The 20,030-nt window shown below is 34.8% G+C and overlaps 1 protein-coding gene across 2 annotated transcripts in view; it reads right to left on the bottom strand.

Moving 5' to 3' along the window:
* LOC149410316 (kelch-like protein 36) overlaps positions 1–20,030 on the bottom strand; it is a 162,909-nt gene that overhangs the window by 89,393 nt on the left and 53,486 nt on the right. Inside the window, exon 1 of one of the 2 annotated variants that reach the window (XM_089648668.1) lies at positions 7,793–9,239. The exons of the other annotated variant lie outside the window; for it this stretch is intronic. Within the exon in view, the coding sequence (XP_089504794.1) occupies positions 7,793–7,817 (25 nt within the window). The 5' untranslated portion in view covers positions 7,818–9,239. Of the gene's footprint in view, positions 1–7,792; positions 9,240–20,030 lie in introns of those variants that run through there. 2 annotated transcript variants of the gene reach the window in all.

The following is a 20,030-nucleotide window of genomic DNA, read 5'->3' as shown; positions in this document are numbered from 1 at the left end:
ACATACACCCTCCTTGCCTTACTCCTGACCGCAAATATATCGGCTGGGAGTATGTACTTGCCCACCGTACAACATTTTCTTGCTTATGAATAATATGTTTTATCAAACGTTTTAAACAAAAAATAAATAACTTCTTTTGGTATTTATTTTTCGGAATAACTTTATTGAGTAAAACCTCAAATTGTAATATTTAATTATTGAAGACAATATTAGCGATTTCTAACAGAATTTGTGTCTTTCCGGGACACAAGGGTCCTGGGTTCGAGTCCTAGATGTGACCGTATCCTTTTCTGATTTTTCTGTTTCAGATTTTCGTTTAGAAATCGCTAATATTGTCTTCAATAATTAAAAACTTCTTTTGGGTTTTTCAGTTGTTCGCTTAATTTATGATTTGATTACCGATCAGATTACTGTATACTTTCACTAAAATTAATCACGATAATTATTAATTATTTTCCTTATTTTAACAGCTAAGTAGCCATGATAATATTGGTGATACTTAAAAGTTAGGGGATACTGTCCAAAACAGACGATATTGTAGTACGCAATAAAAACAAAGTACCTACACAAATTGGACTTCATCACAATGACGAGACAGACACGTGATGCGTCAAATGGTCGTGCGCGAAACCCATGATAACAGATGATGATAATAACCGCCTGATGATAGATATAACATGTATGATCATCGCACTCACACAGGAGTGCTCTTCATACTTTGTACCACTGAACAGAAAATCAAAAGAAGTGAGATTTAAAAAAAACGAAGACGCCAATCTAAATCAGGCCTTTCGGCTTTTAAGGCTTCAGACAGGTCCACGAAAATGATTATTTTTTGTGAGCTATCAGGTAACGAGTTTTTTTAAATTAGCCAGTTCTCCAGTTGAGATTATTCTAATAATGCGTCTAATTCGTTGTTATAGTAAAATATTGCGGTTCGGTCGTCATACAAAATAAGATAAGTATGTGGGATAAGAGTGGCCCTAGTAAGGATCCCTGAGGAACTCCATCAATGGTTAAAAAGACTATTTAAAAATGTGAATGTTTGATCAATTTCTCCAGAAGTAAGATAAACTTTTGCTTACTTCTGGCAGACGGACACGGCAACAAAACACATCTATCAGGTTATCTCTTCTGCGCTTCATACCTTCACAACTTCATAACAATAGTAAGCATGGAGTTTTTTTTATCTCAATTGTTAGATTTTTTTTACGTATGAGACTTTTATTAGTCCTGATAGCCGCGTGATCTGATATAATGATAGCGGTAAAGTAACTAAAGATAATATAGACAGGACGGAATGGGGAAAAAACCATGCTTGAGTCGGTCACGTAAAAAAGAGTCAGACTAACAGAAGGGTATGTACAAGACGACAAAGAAAAATATCTAGCATTTTCATTTCTATGCGTTTTCTGATTGATATTTTCCTGTTTTTTTTTTTTTTTTTTTTAATATAAATACATATCGTTTCAATAATTGATATCATGATGGATGCGCTATGCAAAAGTTAATGTTATTACTAAAATTCAATATGTAGGTACTGATGACACTATGCCTGAAATGTAATTTCCAATCCAATTGTAATGAGTATTACCGATCAGTAATCATCGTAAATAAAGTCATGAAGCTACTTTGATTGATTGTAGATATTAATAAATATATAAATCAATCTAAAAAACAAACACATTAGCAAAAACATAATATATTTTATCTATTTTGATCGATTGGTAGATATAATACAAAATAATAAAAATCACACAATATATTGCGATGTTTGAGGAAATGTACATAATATTATTTGTCATTTACTCCATTCTTTATCCTCCAAAACAATATTTACAGAATTAACTTCGAAAACAAGGTTAACCGAAAAAACATAGTTCTAGATTGACGCACAAGATCGTTGTGTTCATATAAACAAAACGTACTTTTCTGGGTTGTTGATGATCGAATTCTAAAGTTTTGGCTAACTAACAAGTAAAAGCAAAGTTAGGCAGAGAGGATGATCCGCCACACAAAACATTGTTTTACCTCTGTCGTGGTAAAACAAACAAACTCCTTAATTTATTATCTTACGAACAGGTTGTCCATTAAGGCGATGCACTACGTCGTTAATATTTTAAATTGAGCCGCTATCAATAACAACCATTACGTAAATGGCGATAAGGTTTAAATTCCCGCTTAACACCATCCGCCTGTTTTGATTTATGCAAAAAAAAAAACATGGCCAAAAAGTGCCTTTTATTTTATTTTGTGGATGTTCATGCATAAATATTAATTTTTTTCGATCATTTTATAAATAACTTAATTTGCGACATTATACAATAAAATCATAACCGAAAATGGGTTCGTAAGTAGGAGATTTTGAAATTTAAAGCAGTTTTCATAGGCCTTATAAATTATATTTTTCTGGGCTTATAAAAAGACTTGTCTAAAAAATACTCGATTATTTCAAAGGCCAAGATGTATTCTACTCGCAGTATTTAATTCAAGCATCTGAAACATTTCTAGGCGACCAAATTTTCAAACCAAAAACACATGATTTTGCATTACTACGTATGGCATCGCCTTAACAATAAAACATCAGATGTATCACACGAATGAAAAAAAAAAGAAATGACTGCGAAAAGAGAGCTGACACAGGTACAGGAGTAATCACAAAAAGTAAAACATTAAGAAGATAATATCAAAATAAAACGTGAATCTGAAAAAGGTTTCGATAAAGTCCAAGAATCGAGACTTTATTTATTAATTTTCGGGAAATCGACAGTTTTCATTTAATCAGTTTGTACATAAGTATAATATAGTCAAAATAAAACCAATTATGGATTTCCTCCTTTCGACTTTACCTCTACTGAGACAGCATAATATGGAATAAGTAAATTAAATTTGTAAGAAGGGAACATGAATTAAAAAAAGTGGGTGTGTCAAGCCTACGCAAGACAGAAGTGAAACTTCTTTTGTTAAACCGTATGAACCACAATCAATTACGTATTTCACTCGTATTACACTCACGACGCAGTATACTAACCAAGCAGCTGATGCTTGGCGTGGCGCAGTTCGCTGGTGTCTGAGAGAGAGGAAAGAAGAGAAGAGAGAGAACGTTCGTGAGCGGCTCCCCCACCTCAACAAGCGCATATGGTGAGAGAGGGACAGTGAACGGTGAGCGGTGGTGGGGGTACCCGCATTTTCGTGTCGATCCTGACTCGGTTTTACTCCGTCCCCGAATTACGCGCCTAAAGAAGTTTCACTTCAAAAATTCATACAAAACAAAAAAATTATATAAAACGAAAAATTTACGAAACAATACATTTATGGCCATGGAGAGAGGTTGTAGATATAAATCAAATCATAATAGAGATATAAACAATAGAGACATAAACATTATTGACAAACCATCAGAGAAATATTCTTTTATGGACCTCTTGTATTTGGTAAGTTCGCAACTGAAAATATCAACCTTGGATAATACAATAATATAATTATTTGCCTAACGGTTGACAAACATCATTTAGACTGAAATGAAAACAATACTTGAAGCTACTACTGAAGAGCACTGTCGTTACTAAAGGAAAGTACTCGGAGATGGTTGTACAGAGAGCAGAACATGTGTAAATGTAAGTTTTCCTCGCCAGTTGTGAATGTAGAAAAAAGGTTTCCCAACCCCCGACCTACACAGATAATAATATTAAGGTCTTGCCGATGAGAGCTCAGTTGTAACCCCACTTTTTGTTGCACGTGTCGTTTATGAGAAAAAGAAGGCGGTCACTAATAATAATAATAATATGACTTGTGTTTCTGCTATCGTGGTACGAGAACACGCCGTCAGATGGAATGCAGGAAAACACTTCTTCTTCTTGACATATAAATTTATTAATTCACAATATAATTGCAGAGGATCTTATTTTCCTCTGCTAAAACTTAAACTGAAAGAAATAAAGGTCTAGTTTCCTTTATTCTTCAGTTTTCCCTAGGTTTACATAAACCTAGTAATTATCTCACGACTGACTGCCTAGGTACGCATGTACCTACCAGTTATAGCAACACTCTAATACTGTCCTTTTTCTGGGAGGTATCGGTATTTAACCGGTCAGCAACGTAAGCAGATATACACTATAAAATAACGATAGCAGTCAAGTACAATAAGCGTGTTTACACGTCAACGCGTGTCTCTCCATAGAAATCGTTCTTACTCCGTTATTATTTTAGTTACATCCCTCAAACAAAAACTAAAAGGTCGATTATAGATCAAGCTACACATCACTACCAAGTTGTCTATGGAAATACAAAACAGGAATCTGCTGACAGTCGCATAATTGACACAACATTTTTACCCGCGCAAAATGTCTGCCGGTAGCGCCGCGCGCTTCACATATTAATTTTTTATAAAATATTTTTATATGAAATGATAAAAAAATGAGGTGATAAAAGTGTTTATTACACATATATACAATAGAATAAATATTTTTGTTTACATAATCTGTGATTTTAGTACCATTTTCACCTAAAAACATGACGTGAGTCATTTTTAACCTATTTTTAATGTTTGCGTTCTAAATTTTAATATTTAAAAATGCTAATATTTATTTATAATATAATAATTTGAAAGCTTATTTTGTAACTTTTCTAAAACAGTTTTTACTATTCGGCTACGTTCAGAAATGTTTCATTTATAGAGCTTTAATTGTGAAGCGGTAATAACAAAAAGTTTTCGTAAAATGTCATTTCGTTAAAGACAGTTAAAGTGCTTACATGGCGATTTTCGGAGGGGTTAAACTAAATTCTGAAGGACATTTTACCAAAATAAAGATGTTCCACCCGCTCGTTGGCAAACAACATTCCTAACATAAAAATAAAATGCACTTAACTATTCTTAATGATACAGACGTGATTTAAACAATACAAATATTTTAAAGGAATTATTTTAAGGGAGATGAAACTTTATTTGGGGCTTTTATTACTATGGGACAGGGGTTGGAAAGGTATTGGAAAATATTTTTAGGCATAATGGTTTAACTAGGGTCATCATAAAATAGAAAGCGAACAGCTCTATTTGAAAGCTGCCGCCGCTTGGAGTAAAATGTCACCAATTCTTAAATCATAAATGATACAAACAAGGCAATATGTTTATAAAAATACCAGGCCAAAGAATTGTTTTATTGTAGGGTCGAATCTGCAAATGTGGGAAGCTACATTAACTTTGAAAATACGAACTATGGGAACGGGCCTCCTGAAGGCTAAATTTTACTGAGCAATATGTAATAGTCGCATTCTGGAAGATACAACTTGGATAGCGCCGTTTTTGTGCAAAATCAATTCAAGGGCGCTGTACAAATTTATAATACATTTCTACAGTGATCCATGTTATTACTAACTATTTATGGAGATAATATACAGTACAATACTTACCTGGTAGGTCACTCGAGATTAACACTTAATTAACATTAACTAATTGTTTATTAGCGAAATTTAGATACAGGAGTTAGGACATAATTGGAAAACTGGATTTTCTCTCAAGAATGGTATATTTAATTTAAGGGTATGACAGCATAAAAAGCTAAGTTTTTAGTTTAGACCTGAATTCTGTTGGACTTGTTATGGATCTTAGTTCCGGAGGGAGTTTATTCCTAGCCTTCGGCCCAGATACTCACAATAGCGCTATCAGCGGTATGCCTGTGACGCAATTTGACATAAATCTTATACAGCAATAATAAATTAAAGCAGCGTGATGGTCAAAACGCGCGAGAAATCAGCGTGACAGCTCAAACAAAAGGCAAAAACAAATTTGCGAAATGCGATAAAGACAATTTCTTTGAACAATCTAGAAAAAACTTGTATACCTTGATTATGTAATAACATTGTTTGCACTGAGACAGATGCATAATCCGAAGCACCTCATACAAAAGACAGATGCGTGTCCCATAGTCGCATCATGCTTCCACATGTCATTATCTACGTTGCAAGTCAGTCAGTCTAATATGACAGCAATTAAGAGCTCAAAAGACGGATAAGGTTTCATTATATGATGTATGTAATCAATTTCTTATATTATTGGCAGAGATTACGCTGGATCATAGTTAATATTATTATAGTGCACAGACATAAACAGTTAAATTTTCCACTGTTCGAGATGATAATCAGATAATCAAGACGGTTTCAGCGAGATAAACCGAGAGAATGAGGTTGTTATGTCTCAAATAAAAAAAAGACATTTTAATTAGAGCATTTTGAAGACAGAACACCAAATAGTACCGAATATAAAGGGATTTCCAATAAGAGGTGTTATTTTGATATTCAATCGTAAAAGATCAATGGTTTCGTTGCTTGTGTGGCACGTAGCGCCGTCTTGTTGAAAGTAAACGTTGTCCAGATCAATACGATCCAATTCCGGCCATAAAAAATCACTAATCATCTCTCGATAGCGCAATCCATTCACCGTAACTGTTGCTCCAGCCTCATTTTCGAAACAGTAAGGGTCTAATGACTCCGCCGGACCATAAACCACACCAAACAGTCACACGTTGAGGATAGAGAGGCTTTTCAACAATAACTCTTGGGTTTTCCGAGCCCCAGATGCGACAATTTTGCTTGTTGACGAAGCCACCGAGGTGGAAATGGGCCTCATCACTCAAGATGATTTGCATTTGATTCACTCAAGTGAATTTTAATAATTTCAATGCGTTGTTGACGCGTGTATCGTTCCGTTTTTATTAATGTCAAATGTCAAAAAATGACAGCTTCAAAAGTAACATCTACCGAAATAGCGGGCTATTCAAAATAACACCTCTTGTTGGAAAACCCTGTATTATAAATCGTCATAAGATTGATATGTGCGGCTGGCCGTAAAGCGAGTGACATAACTGCAGCACTGCAGTTCGAATCTCTAAAAATCTCTCTCACGTGAAGTGGATCTATTTTAAGTTTTGATGAATAAAAAATAAGTACATTAGAAAAACGTTAGGAACAGGTACGAGCGATCGAAATAACATATTATTATTATTTATCATGGTGTGCGTTCCTCATAAAATCATCGCCTCATCACCACAAAGCTAAACCACAAGCTTTCTTCGTTGATAGTTTATTCGTACATTATTCCGCTTCCGTTGATATTACCTATTCACAATATGCGATAAGAATAATTCCATCGCTGTCGAAAAAGTGATATACGCCTTCCCTATATTATGATACAGTTCACCGTTTCTTGTGATCTACTCGCATTAATAAATAAATAAATCTGAATAAATACGACGGCATTTCAGGTCGGATACATTACACACCACCAAGGCCTACTAAAGTACAGATTTTGAAGTGTCACGTGATCAAGTCAGAGCCATCGAGCAACGATAGTTTACAAAACGGCGGCAATTTTTGTTGAAACTCATTATTACTGCCGATTTGTGTTGTGTTGTTTTACCGCAAGCATATTAAATAAACCTAGTGTTTTAGACTATAATTATTTTAAACGGTGAAGTTTACTTAGCAACAGTACTGACTTCGTAATTTGGCGGTCGCTACGGTCTGTACTCTAGTAAACTCTAGTTAACCCTGCAAACAGCAATTGTACCACGTTGTACACCATGCAGGATGAAGTTCTTGCCAGTGTCATGTAAAAATGGAGACCAAAATGAGATCTGCACTATTTATTTCAAATAAGCTTAGGAATCGCTATTTGTCTTTCGGGTACCAATGTCCTGGTATAACCCTATATACCTCCGATGGAAGAGATTATGACATTATGAAATAACGAATAAAACCTAAAAAGATATAAATAGAAAACAAGCAAGGTACTCACTGTATTGTTGAATCATCTCCGTCATTGTTGAATAGATTTGGACGAACTGGACAAGTCGAGAAGTGCCCCTCGAAAACAATCACTGAGGTTCTCTTTGAAGTTATGAATTCAATACGATAGTAAATTCTATCACAATATATTCTTTATAAACTTCGCAGACACTCGTGTAAAAAGGAAAGTGTGGTGGGGACACAAGGTGTTTTGATGTGTGATTTGTTTGAATTGTCAGTGGCTATTTAGTAAAGTTATAAATCCCAACGTCCTTTACGCTTACACAAGAAATTCGACACTATGATTTCGAAAGTAACAACGTAAACCCAATTACTAGTTCTTATACCAGTGTTCGATAAAAGTTATTTGCTAATGTAACCAGTGTCTTATTTGTGTTTTAGAATAAGCTCTTATGCTCTTCCAGCAAGGACTAACGGACAATTTATCTCATCTACTGTTCTCCTGACATTCACTTCACGATTCCTTTGAAAGGACTCGAGTTCTCTGACACCCTTTTCTACGATCTATTGTTGTTCGTTTCCGAAATTCTTTGTCACCTTCTTGTTTTGTTGGCTTGGCAACCGCCAGACTTCTTCTGACTCTAGCTGGGTATCTGCCAGACTTTTCTTGTTATCGAACTTGGTACCTGCCAGGCTTCTCCTGCCTCTAGCTTGGTGTATCTTGACTTTTGCTTCAATTCTTCTGCATCTAGCTCGGCTTATGTCTGACTTCTCCTGTCTCTAGCTTGGTGCAGCTTTTGTGTATATCTTTGTATCTGCCAGACTTCTTGTGACTTTAGATTGGTATAGCTTGACTTACGCCAGACTTCTCCTATCTATAGCTTGACTTCTGCCAGACTTCTCCTGTTTCCAGCTTGGTGTAGCTTTGGTGTTTGATCCTCTCTCCTGCACGCCGTGTGCCTCTCAGCAGCGACAGTGTGGCAGCCCACCCCTGTGTTAACTCGCCTCCCTACACTCGAGGACTCTGAGCGGGGTGGACGATGGGAGACGAGAGACCCTCGTTCTCGCTGGCGACCTCTCGTGCGGCAGGCCGTGAAGCCTTCTGTCTCTCCCAATGCCCCTCATCTCTCGAATAGCCAGATCCGAAGAACCTCGCCCGCGCGTCACAACCAGTCAGCCAAAACGAATCACCAACAGTCAACCCCCCAACTCACTTCCACGACACGTTTATTATTACGTTAATAGTTATTACTGTTTCCAAAAGTATTAGATTGTGGTTCAATTAAAGGCTTGTTGTATTACACTGTTTTCAAATCAGTAATTTTTAAACACACAATAAATATTATTCATACATAATTAGAAAAGAAATTGAACAGAAGTAGTGACTTAGCAACATAAGAATTTAATCATTTTAAGAATAATTTTAAAATACACTTCAATTTTATATCAAGGAGAATGAAAACATTAAGACGACCCCATTAAAAAAAACACGGTTTATTTAACAATTTACTGCAAGATAACCTTATGAATTCTTAAAAAGAATGCCAATACAATGGTTCGTAAACAAAACAATCAATCAATATCCAATAACAACTCGAGAAATATTAATTTAATAGAAGTATGAGGCAAGACGATATGCAAACAACGGAACAATATTTTTATATACCATTAGCGAAGTGCTAAGTTCACGGTATTTATCTGAACTGCGCTAATTTTTCTAAGAAAATGAGGTGTCTGAATTATTATCTTCACCACTAAATAGATAACGGATAGAAGCGCGTTGAGGGCGTGTCCCTGTATTCGAAGTAAGCTACACTGTTCCTGACTTTTGGTAAAAAAAATATGTTGAAACATTTTCTAAGCACGGGAGAACCAGAGACTGGATTTTCCGGTATTTCGCCGTTGAAGGTAAAAAAGTGAAACCATTTTTTTTTTCGTTTCGTGTCGCATATAAATATGATACATCAATTCAAGATGGGGAACTATATCGTCGCCCGATTGGACAACAGTGTGGGGCGGGTGAAAGAAGGGCTGTAGGAAACTTTAACCTAATTGGCACTGGGCAGAGATATTCGAGAACGATTTGAAGCCGCGGGGTGAGGGGGAAGATGTATGAAAAAAGGTCAATACCTACTTAATTTTGTTAATTATATATCCATTCTCTGTCTCATCAAATACCTGTGGGATAATATGGTCAGGTGTTTGACTCCGTCAGTGTAGAGCGAGACAGATATGCGAGTATTGGAGTAGTATAAAAGCCCGTGTATTAGTTTCATCTCTCTCACATCCCAGCTCGGAATTAGTAAACACGCAACCGTAAGCTCTGTACTCGGTTAACAATAAGCTAAGTATTCAATTTCGTCGATCATTCTAAGCTCAGTAACTTAATATAAAAGTGCCATAGCCTACATACAACCCATTTAAAACAATACCAAAAAGATCATAAGCCGTTATAATTGCAAATCATTCCAATTCATGGCTGCCAGGCAATTGTCCCCTTACAATATGTTGATTGATAGTAGGAAGGGATTTGTAAATGCCAACCTTGAAGAGGCCCGTATAAATTGAAAGGGGAACGACAGATTCCGGTAGCACGTTCCACATTTCATTTGCCTATCTCGGGAGTAAGAGTCGAAAAGCCTCATGTGAATCGGTTTAGATCACACTTCTAAGGATTCTATGTTCAGTGCTCATCACTTGTTACAATCACAGAAAGCAAAGACGATTATAGGTATAATATAGATTTAAAGTAAACACAATTAAATTACTTATCTTACCTGATAAGATCTACATATGCATGATATGCCGCGTGAAAGGCACTAATCTAATAATGTCTGATATCAAAATCATTATCCGACCCATCGTTCAATTTATCTGACAATATACAGGAAAGCGCCTTACGTGTAATCATACACCTTCGATATTAAAAGCCAATTAACAGTTGGGCTTATTCCGCGCAGATATAATTGTAAATCAAAACGCGATATCAAGGATTAAAATATTATTTTTATTATGACTGAAGATTATATATTTATTATAATAGCATCATGATTGCGTGCTATCTTTAACGCGAAAGATAATTTTAACAGTTTCGTCGGCAACATATTTATTTAATTGTTTATTAACGGACTATATCCTATTTTCTCTAACAAGGAGAAATGATACAATATAGGATAAAGAAATACAGCCATGACAAAAATAGGGAAAAAACAACAATAAAGAGCATGTCCAATTTCATGTCAAGTTAAGATAAGAGCAAGGTTTAGAAACTTCTGCCACATCAATACAAAATTATTACTAATTTATGAATATTAATCCTTTGAATTTTAAAATCAAAAATGCAGCTTTGGTTATCTATCATACCTAAATACCAAAACTTTCAAACTTTTTCTATTATTTATAACACCATCCTGTTAGGCGGCGTTGTGAGGTGGGTGAAAGGAGGAACTGTAAGAAGGAATTTATGAATTGAAGAGCCCGGATTATATGAAGGAGGAACAACGGATGCCGGTAACCCGTTCCACATGCGAGCTGACTTACAATAAACGAGTCGAAGAAACGATTCGTTCTAATGAAGCCAACATCAATTACTGTACACGGGAGTTCCGTTTCCAATTCATATTAGTTAAATAATATCTTATAATGAACATTTTAACATCGAAAACGGTCGAATAAATTGTTTTATAAAATTATGAAATAATACTCGGAGGGCCTGGTGAAACAGAATAATTCAGAATCGAAGTTTTGCTTGAAATGCAGCTAGCCGTGCTTGGCGACAAGATCTTAACAGTCAGGTACTTTTCAATCTTCATCTCCCATTCAGCTTCACAACACACCGTAATTGGGATTGCCATTGGCTTCCGACAGTTCATTCAGATCAGTTGGGACTCTTGTGCGGTATTTAAATTCTTTTTATAACTGCCGCTCAGTCTGAATGCATCTACGACTCGGCGAGTTAGTTGTGGTAATTCAAATTAAACAATATAATAATGCAGAAACGTCGCCGGTCTAAGACCAGAAAAACTAGTTTTCTTTCAATGACGACCGGTTTCATCTTCCACTGACAGTTTGTTTCCATGGCAACGGGAGACTGAGACATTCGATTAACTAGACCAGTAAACTAAAATACTCACTCGGTGGTCTATATCAACAAAAAAAACATTTAAAAAACCACTGTATAAAATGATCTTATTACTAACTATAAATAGGTAATCTATTGATAACAATTTGAGAGGCGGGTGTACGGGTAGGTACAGCTGCCCTAGGAATCATTCCTTTGGATAGCCAATACTTCTGCAAACTTGTTTGGTGATTTAGCAAGAGTGCACGGGTTTATGAAGTAAGATTTGTCTAGGCCTTGGCGGCGGATCGGGAGAGGCCGGTTAAAGGAGACCCTTTGATCTCTCCAGCCGGACACACTCGACCCATCGCATTGCACTGCAGTGGGAGGGACGGATTCATCCCGGACACACCGACCCTTAGATTCCTATCCACCCTTCATAAATTTTCCTTTCCACAACTTCCTTGAAAATACCCACCGCACAGCATCCCAAACATGACAGGACCTGAGGAAAATTATTTTCCTCGAGTTAAATGTACAAAAAACACCTCATTATTAACAGATTGCATCATCTAGATGTCTAGAGATCATCGATCAATAATACAAAACTATAACTGGAATTATAGACAGCCCCGATTTACTTACCTCCAACATACCAACTAGAACTACTCGATCGAAAATTATTTTATATTGTAACAATAATATCATGAATAACTTTTTTGAGTAAAACCTCAAATTGCAATATTTAAGTATTGAAGGCAATATTAGCGATTTCTAAACGAAATTTTGAAATAATCTGAAAATTTTCTGATTTTTCCGTTTCAAATTTTCGTTTAGAAATCGCTAATATTGCCTTCAATACTTAAATATTACAATTTGAGGTTTTACTCAATAAAGTAATTAAAAATATATATATTCATCATAGACTTGCAGAAAAGTCAATAGATGTCGCACATTAAAATAAAATAAAAATAAGATAGGTTTATCTAAAAAGACGCTGTCTAGATTGCATTTAGTTCGGGTTGAATCTTGCGATCATACATAAAGCTAGTTGCCAATAAACAATGTGAGGTGAAAAATTGAAGACATTGTTGGTAGTTCTTATTCGAAGTATGATACAGTTAAATATAATGGAAGCGGATAGGGTCGCATTAGCTCAGTGGTAGAGCGGTGTCCCGGCAAGGCAAGGGCCCTGGGTTCGAGTCTGTTTTGTTGATTTTTCTGTTTCAGATTTTCGTTTAGAAATCGCTAATATTGTCTTCAATACTTAATAATCTCATGACTGAGCCATTTAGGTACAAGATTGCATGCAATTGGCAATACTTAAAACACATAATCTTTTATAAGAATATATGAGTTAATGACCATTAATCAATGGTCGATAACGAAACACGTGCGGCGCACGTTGATGATAGGTGTGATTGACGGATTAGCGCGATTATTGATTTATTGCTCTACTTAATATCACACATCGATGATTGCATCCAATTAGCGACAAACCTTATATTATCCACAGGTGTGAAATGAATGCGAGCCATGCATGGACAAATAATGTGCTGATGGCATCTTCAAAGACAGCTAATTATTTTATTAATGCTGTTAAACGTCTATTGGGTAGGATTTATAAAATGAAATATCTAATTAATTACTTTATAATTAATCTACTTATCTCTGGCTGAATCCACTATCCGATATGGAATTACTTTTAGGGGACATTCTTGTAAAATTAACTTGACTAATTACTGTGGTGATGTAGTTTTACTTCTGGTAGAGATTAAGTGAGATCTCAAGAGTATTACAATGATGGGTAGACTTCAAATAATAATACTAGACTGTAGATAAAATATTTACGCTTTATTGTCGCACTACTGGCACAAGTTAACTGAAGGAAGCTTGTTGGTTAAGACATGACACTAAAGCAGGCATACCCTTTTACACGAGTTGGTATTATCATGCTCTCATCTCTTTTATACATTTAGACATCGTTCATTACATCCACATATTACAAAATTATTCTTAATCTAAAAATATACCAATGCACACAGAATAACATTAAAGTAGTAAAGTTTCTTAGGACGGGATGTTTCACAGAATTTTAACAATTCAAAAAGTTAAAATGCAAGTGCTGTGAAAGTTTTGTTATTATTTAAACATAAGCTGGATGTTTCACAGTGTGTACTTGGATATTAACAAAACTTGAATAGGACATTCACAGAACTTAAATTTTAACTTTGAAATTTGATGAATTGTTCGAATTTTATGAAACAACCCTTCCACGTTTTACCTGTTAAGGGAATATTATGGTTTAGTTTTGTAAAAGTAGTTTGGTATATTACTGTCGAAACAGTATACAAATATAATAAGAATTGGTAGTTCCGAAATGTACCAATAAATACCGCGAAAGTTCCCTAAAATATTAAATAAACTACCAATCAAAATTAAAACAGCTAAAAGTACAGCTAAAGTCATAATCTAAGTGCCTGGGAGAAACCCCAAATATCCAGGAATGTAGTTCTTGAACCTCAGTACGGGTTCACAATGTCTTTTTATCTAATTATTACATCCATAAAATTAAATGAATAGATCATGTAACTTTAATTAGGCACCTAAACTAAGGTATTGACTGTAAAATGTAGAAAAAATAAATGATTGATTAGGAGTTGAAAAACTAATTACATTCAATATTTTAATGTTATTTATATTTTAATAGTATCATTAAATTTAAAATGGGGGTCTACGAACTAAACTTGATAACATTGAAAAAAAAACTGATTTTATTTGTACAATGTTTTATTTTTAAAATCATGATTTTTTCCTATTATTCGGAGGAAAATTACAAAATGACTGTTTTTAATAAAAAAAAGCTTACGAAAATCATGTTTTTTACATGGATTTTATTTTTCAAAACATTGGTATAATATAGTTTTTTAACCCAGAAACATGTTGAAGCATTCCTCATTCATTTACAATTTTATTACACCTGATGTACCTCCCTATATCGATTATTGTATCAATGTAACTGTTCATTCATGCTGGTTTGCTATTTGAAACTTATTTAAAATGTATCATATTATTATTTAAAAAGGTTGTAAACATGTACCTCCTAACAAATTACAAAGGTATTTTAGCAGGTTTAAATATTGCTCGGCTCACGCTTTTGTTCGTACGTGTGTACGCATCATTACATCAGATTGGCACTATTTACTACCCTTGCAACAACTTAATTATTTAAATATATATTTTTTATTATTAAGGGATCTACAAAAAACGACTTTAACTGCGCTGCGAAGGAACTGGCAACATTGTATTTTGGCAAACTATCGTAATAACGCATTCACACAATGAGTTCCAGAAAATAAGTTTAAACTACAATAAATGGCTGAATATTTTGAATAAAACTACAACCATAAAATCGACCCCAATTGTGAAGAAAATTCACCAGGTTCCCTTCACACTAGCGATCAAATTCAGGTAAAAAGTAAAGCAAGCGAAATCTATAATTCTTAATCCTTGCTAAAAATAGTAATTATTGTTGTATCAGAACAACAGTAATAATTGATAGTGGAATTGAACCTGGAAAGGCTCGACCAAGTCATTGGCTTCAGATTTTATAATCCTAGAGTATTATCAGATAAGAGATGTAAAAATATGGTGCAATAACAGATTACAGGTAACCTTTAGCTAATGTATATTAACTTATGGTATGGACCAGTTGATTAATATGGCATTATGGATAGTACATGATCTGAGCAATGGTAGTCATTTAAGGCGATGCCATACGTAGTAATGCAAAATCATGAGTTTTCAGTTTGAAAATTTGGTCGCCTAGAAATGTTTCAGATGCTTTAATTAAATACTGTAAGTAGAATACATCTTGGCCTTTGAAATAATCGAGTATTTTTTAGATTTATAAGCCCAGAAAAAAATAATGTATAAGGCCTATGAAAACTGCTTTAAAGTTCAAAATCTCCTACTTACGAACCCATTTTAGGTTATGATTTTACTGTATAATGTGGCAAATTAAGTTATTTATAAAATGATCGAAAAAAATTTAAATATTTTTGCCTGAACATCCACAAAATAAAATAAAAGGAACTTTTTGGTCATGTTTTTTTCTTGCATAAATCAAAACAGGCGGATGGTGTTAAGCGGGAATATAAACCTTATCGCCATCTACGTAAGGGTTGTTATTGATAGCGGCTCAATTTAAAATATTACACGACGTAGTGCATCGCCTTAATTGTAATTTATTTATTTGCGTCAATAACAGTCTCCAGGCTTACCAATTTAACAGTTTTAGGAAGGTTATATCGTTGACCAATAACATAACGAATTTATGCCTAGAGAAGTGTGAGAGTTGTGGGATGGAGGGATTGGGTGCGGAAATGAGTAATATATACAGTATGTTGCCCGTTGCGTACTGACGATGCGGTCTTATTTCTAACAATATGGAAGATCTACATCGACTCTCTTGTCTAGGATGAACGAAACATGTGTACAGGATGATTTAGTATGAATTTTAATTTAGCACGAATGTAATAAATTAAAATATATGGAATTAAAACAGAGACTACATTCTGTAATATGGTTGTTATGAATCGCGATAAATGAGGTATTTCAATTGTTTTTTATTGTTTATATTGACGAATAAATTTTCTATACAGCTTTAAAATGTGCCATTTTTTGTTTGCTGCCAGAACGACATGTTCGTGAGTATGGCGTTGTTGACGTCACGCCGACCAACGTCGGTGAAAGCCATTAGCGTTTCCACGTTAAAAAACTTTAAGGACGGGTTGTTTCACAGAATTTGAACAATTCATCAAAGTTCAATGTTCATTTTCAGGTTCTGTGAAGATTCTATCCAAGTTCTAGCATCATTTCAGTTTAGTGAAACAATTGACCAATAATGATATAATAACAGAATTGTTAAAATTCTGTGAACAACCCATCCTAAATCTTCCATATATATTAAACGGTATCCATAGTTTGTAAATCGAGCAAGTGGATCAATCTGTGAGAATCATTAGAGAGTTATGTTTGTAAGAGACGGGAGGACTGAAAAGGACATTGAATTGACGAATGACAGAATGCAGTAGTCGCTAGTAAACAAAAATGAGGAAAGCAGTCCACAAGGGAGATCTGATGAATGGCAGTGAAGATTGGAACTGTCAGAGGAACGACGAAAATAGCCTGAAGCAGTAGATAGAATTCTAGTGCCGAAACTCAACAAGCAAATAAGAACATAATTGTGATAAGTTCACAGCTTGCTAAGGCATCACAGGAAAACTGTTAATTTTATGCATAAACTCGAGTGTTAAATAAGCGATTCACGATTTTTTTTACCATTATCCAATTATTTGTTTTAAATTTGTGCCTCGCTTGCTTACGTCATTCGATTAGCGCACAAAATAATTGGGCAATTTTGATTTTGTAAAATTTACCAACATGGTTAATAGTTGCCAAGTTTGCTGCTAAACGGCAATGAAAAAAATATATGTAATGGGCGTGATCGCAAACATAAATCTTTCTTTTGGAATCTGGCATTGGAAATTCATGCGAATAAATCAATGATATGATCGAAATGGCGTAACAGCGTAACCCGTTACAAGTTACGACGTCCTTGCAAATCAATTTTCAATCAAACGAATTTGGAGCAGTAGTCAGGTACAAGTGGTCATGTGTTCCTTAGAAACGATACGATGAAAGAACTACAATGTAATACAAAGAACAACTTGTCAAACAAAGAAAAACTTGACAGACAACGAACTACAATCTGAAACAAAGAACAGCTTTTCAGACAACGAACTATAATGTAATACAAAGAACAACTTGTCATACAAAGAACAACTTGACAGACAGCGAACTACAATCTGAAACAAAGAACAGCTTTTCAGACAACGAACTATAATGTAATACAAATAACAACTTGTCATACAAAGAACAACTTGACAGACAGCGAACTACAATCTGAAACAAAGAACAGCTTTTCAGACAACGAACTATAATGTAATACAAATAACAACTTGTCATACAAAGAACAACTTGACAGACAGCGAACTACAATCTGAAACAAAGAACAGCTTTTCAGACAACGAACTATAATGTAATACAAAGAACAACTTGTCATACAAAGAACAACTTTACAGATAACTACCTAAAATCGAAAACAAATAACAGCTAGTCTGACAACGAACTACAATGTAATACAAAGAACAACCTGTCATTCAAAGAACTACAATGTCATAGTATAAAATGAACGATATTTTTTTAAAACTGTTTGACATAAGACCTGTGCTGACCCACAGAGATAAGGAATGTAGAATTAATGAGTACAAAAGCGATATCGCTGTTATTGTGCAAAAAAATACAACATAAAAGATACAACTTTTGAAATCATCGCTATTAAAAGTTTGTCTGGGCGAAACTTTACACCTTGGGATATATCATCATTTTGCTTCATATCCGACAGTTCTATGATCTAAGGTTCGTTCATATCACCGACTTTCTCCAAGGTCAATCGAGTAGGTAGGTATCTACAACCTACATATACATTATTGATGTATGTATTAGATATCTACGCATATGTGTTAGAATTGAAAATCCAACTTCCGAAGCTACAAGCCATAAATGCGTATATTCTTGGCATACCTTATATCGTAGGTAATAGGCATTAAAATCGCTTGAAAAACGGAGTCTAGAAACGTTCGATTTGAAGCACAAAACTGGTTTTTATTTATTTTGTAAATAATTTTATAAGAAAGCAGAAAAGGTAATCAAGTGAAACTGTCACAGATAATCTTAGCAATAATACTGTATTTTTTAAAAGTTGTTTCCTTTATGCGTTCATACATTTCTATTGAAAAAATATTTTTTTGAGTAGTTCGGCACGTACCCGACAAACTTTAACCAGCTATTCCTTGGTACATTTGGGGTAAAAAATGTTATTGGCACTTTGCTGTCTGGTAACATTTTTTTTTTATAAAAAAATTATTATTCATATTTTCACCATGTGTCACCAATGTTTGATCCTTTGTCAAAGTTTGAAAACCCGTCTGGCAATATTTTGTTCGAGTTTCGTTGAATAATGTGCGTACGTACCTACGTTGGCGCGCTTTTACAATCACAACGAAATGGCACCATTCATTTTTAACTATTATTATTTAGTGTGTACGAAAGAGCGAGGACACTTTTTGACACACTTGCTAATAACAGCTGTTGAACACGAGTAACAATGCAAATGACAGGTAAGTTTTTAGATTCTCACGGCCAAAAGCATTTTTGTTGTTTGTTTTTGGGGTGTTATGCCGTGTTGCGCTAACTCCTTCTTTAGCCGACGTTTCGGACAGCGTTGCAGTGTCCATCATCAGGGCAGATCCGGTAGATCACACATCTTCGGATCTACCGGGTCTGCCCTGATGATGGACACTGCAACGCTGTCCGAAACGTCGGCTAAAGAAGGAGTTAGCGCAACACGGCATAACACCCCAAAAACAAACAACAAAAATGCAAATGACGTTTGTCGGGTACTTGCCGATACACCCTGTATATATTTATATAAAAACCTTCCGGAAAAAAATAAACTAATTGATAGTGAAAACCCTATAAAATCCGTTGCGTAGATCAGAAGAACTAAGCGCAAAAAGAGACGCGAAAAGCGAATTTATTTTATACTATAAAGATTTTTAAATACCTGCAATAAATCAAGACCATGACCAAACATTAACTCAAACATAGTGATAAATTCGTCGTCCAAAACGTTTTTTTTTATATTAGCGAAATGCTGTATAGAATAATTTATCAGAATTTTGTTATTGTCACCGTCAACAAGTAACCCATTTTTTACGATTCGGCGCGGTCAGACCTTCCGATAACAACTGGAAAAAACCGCAACAAATCTGATAAAAACAAACCCAATTTCGTAGACCGTATCAATCTCGAACTGCAGTATCAGAGACGGATCTTTCAAAATGTGATTTGAATCAAAAGTCTTATAATAATGAGTTTTTTTGATTAATAGACATATTATCTACATATAATTAGAGTATCGCGCCAATTATGTGCCCTGCTCTATCAAGATTTTATTGATGTTTGAAAATAATACTTATTAAATTGTGTGAATGGTTGCAAGGGGTTGATTGATCCTTTTGAGGGGTTATTTGTCGAACACATTCGAAATGTCAAAGTCAAACCGTGTTAGGCTATTTTATAGCAAATTTAAAGATTGAAT

This window comes from Hesperophylax consimilis, chromosome 28 (assembly GCF_061612785.1).
Source record: "Hesperophylax consimilis isolate HC1 chromosome 28, BYU_Hcon_1.0, whole genome shotgun sequence".
Classification (NCBI taxonomy): Eukaryota; Metazoa; Arthropoda; class Insecta; order Trichoptera; family Limnephilidae; genus Hesperophylax; species Hesperophylax consimilis.
This window is presented reverse-complemented; position numbering and strand designations above follow the sequence as displayed.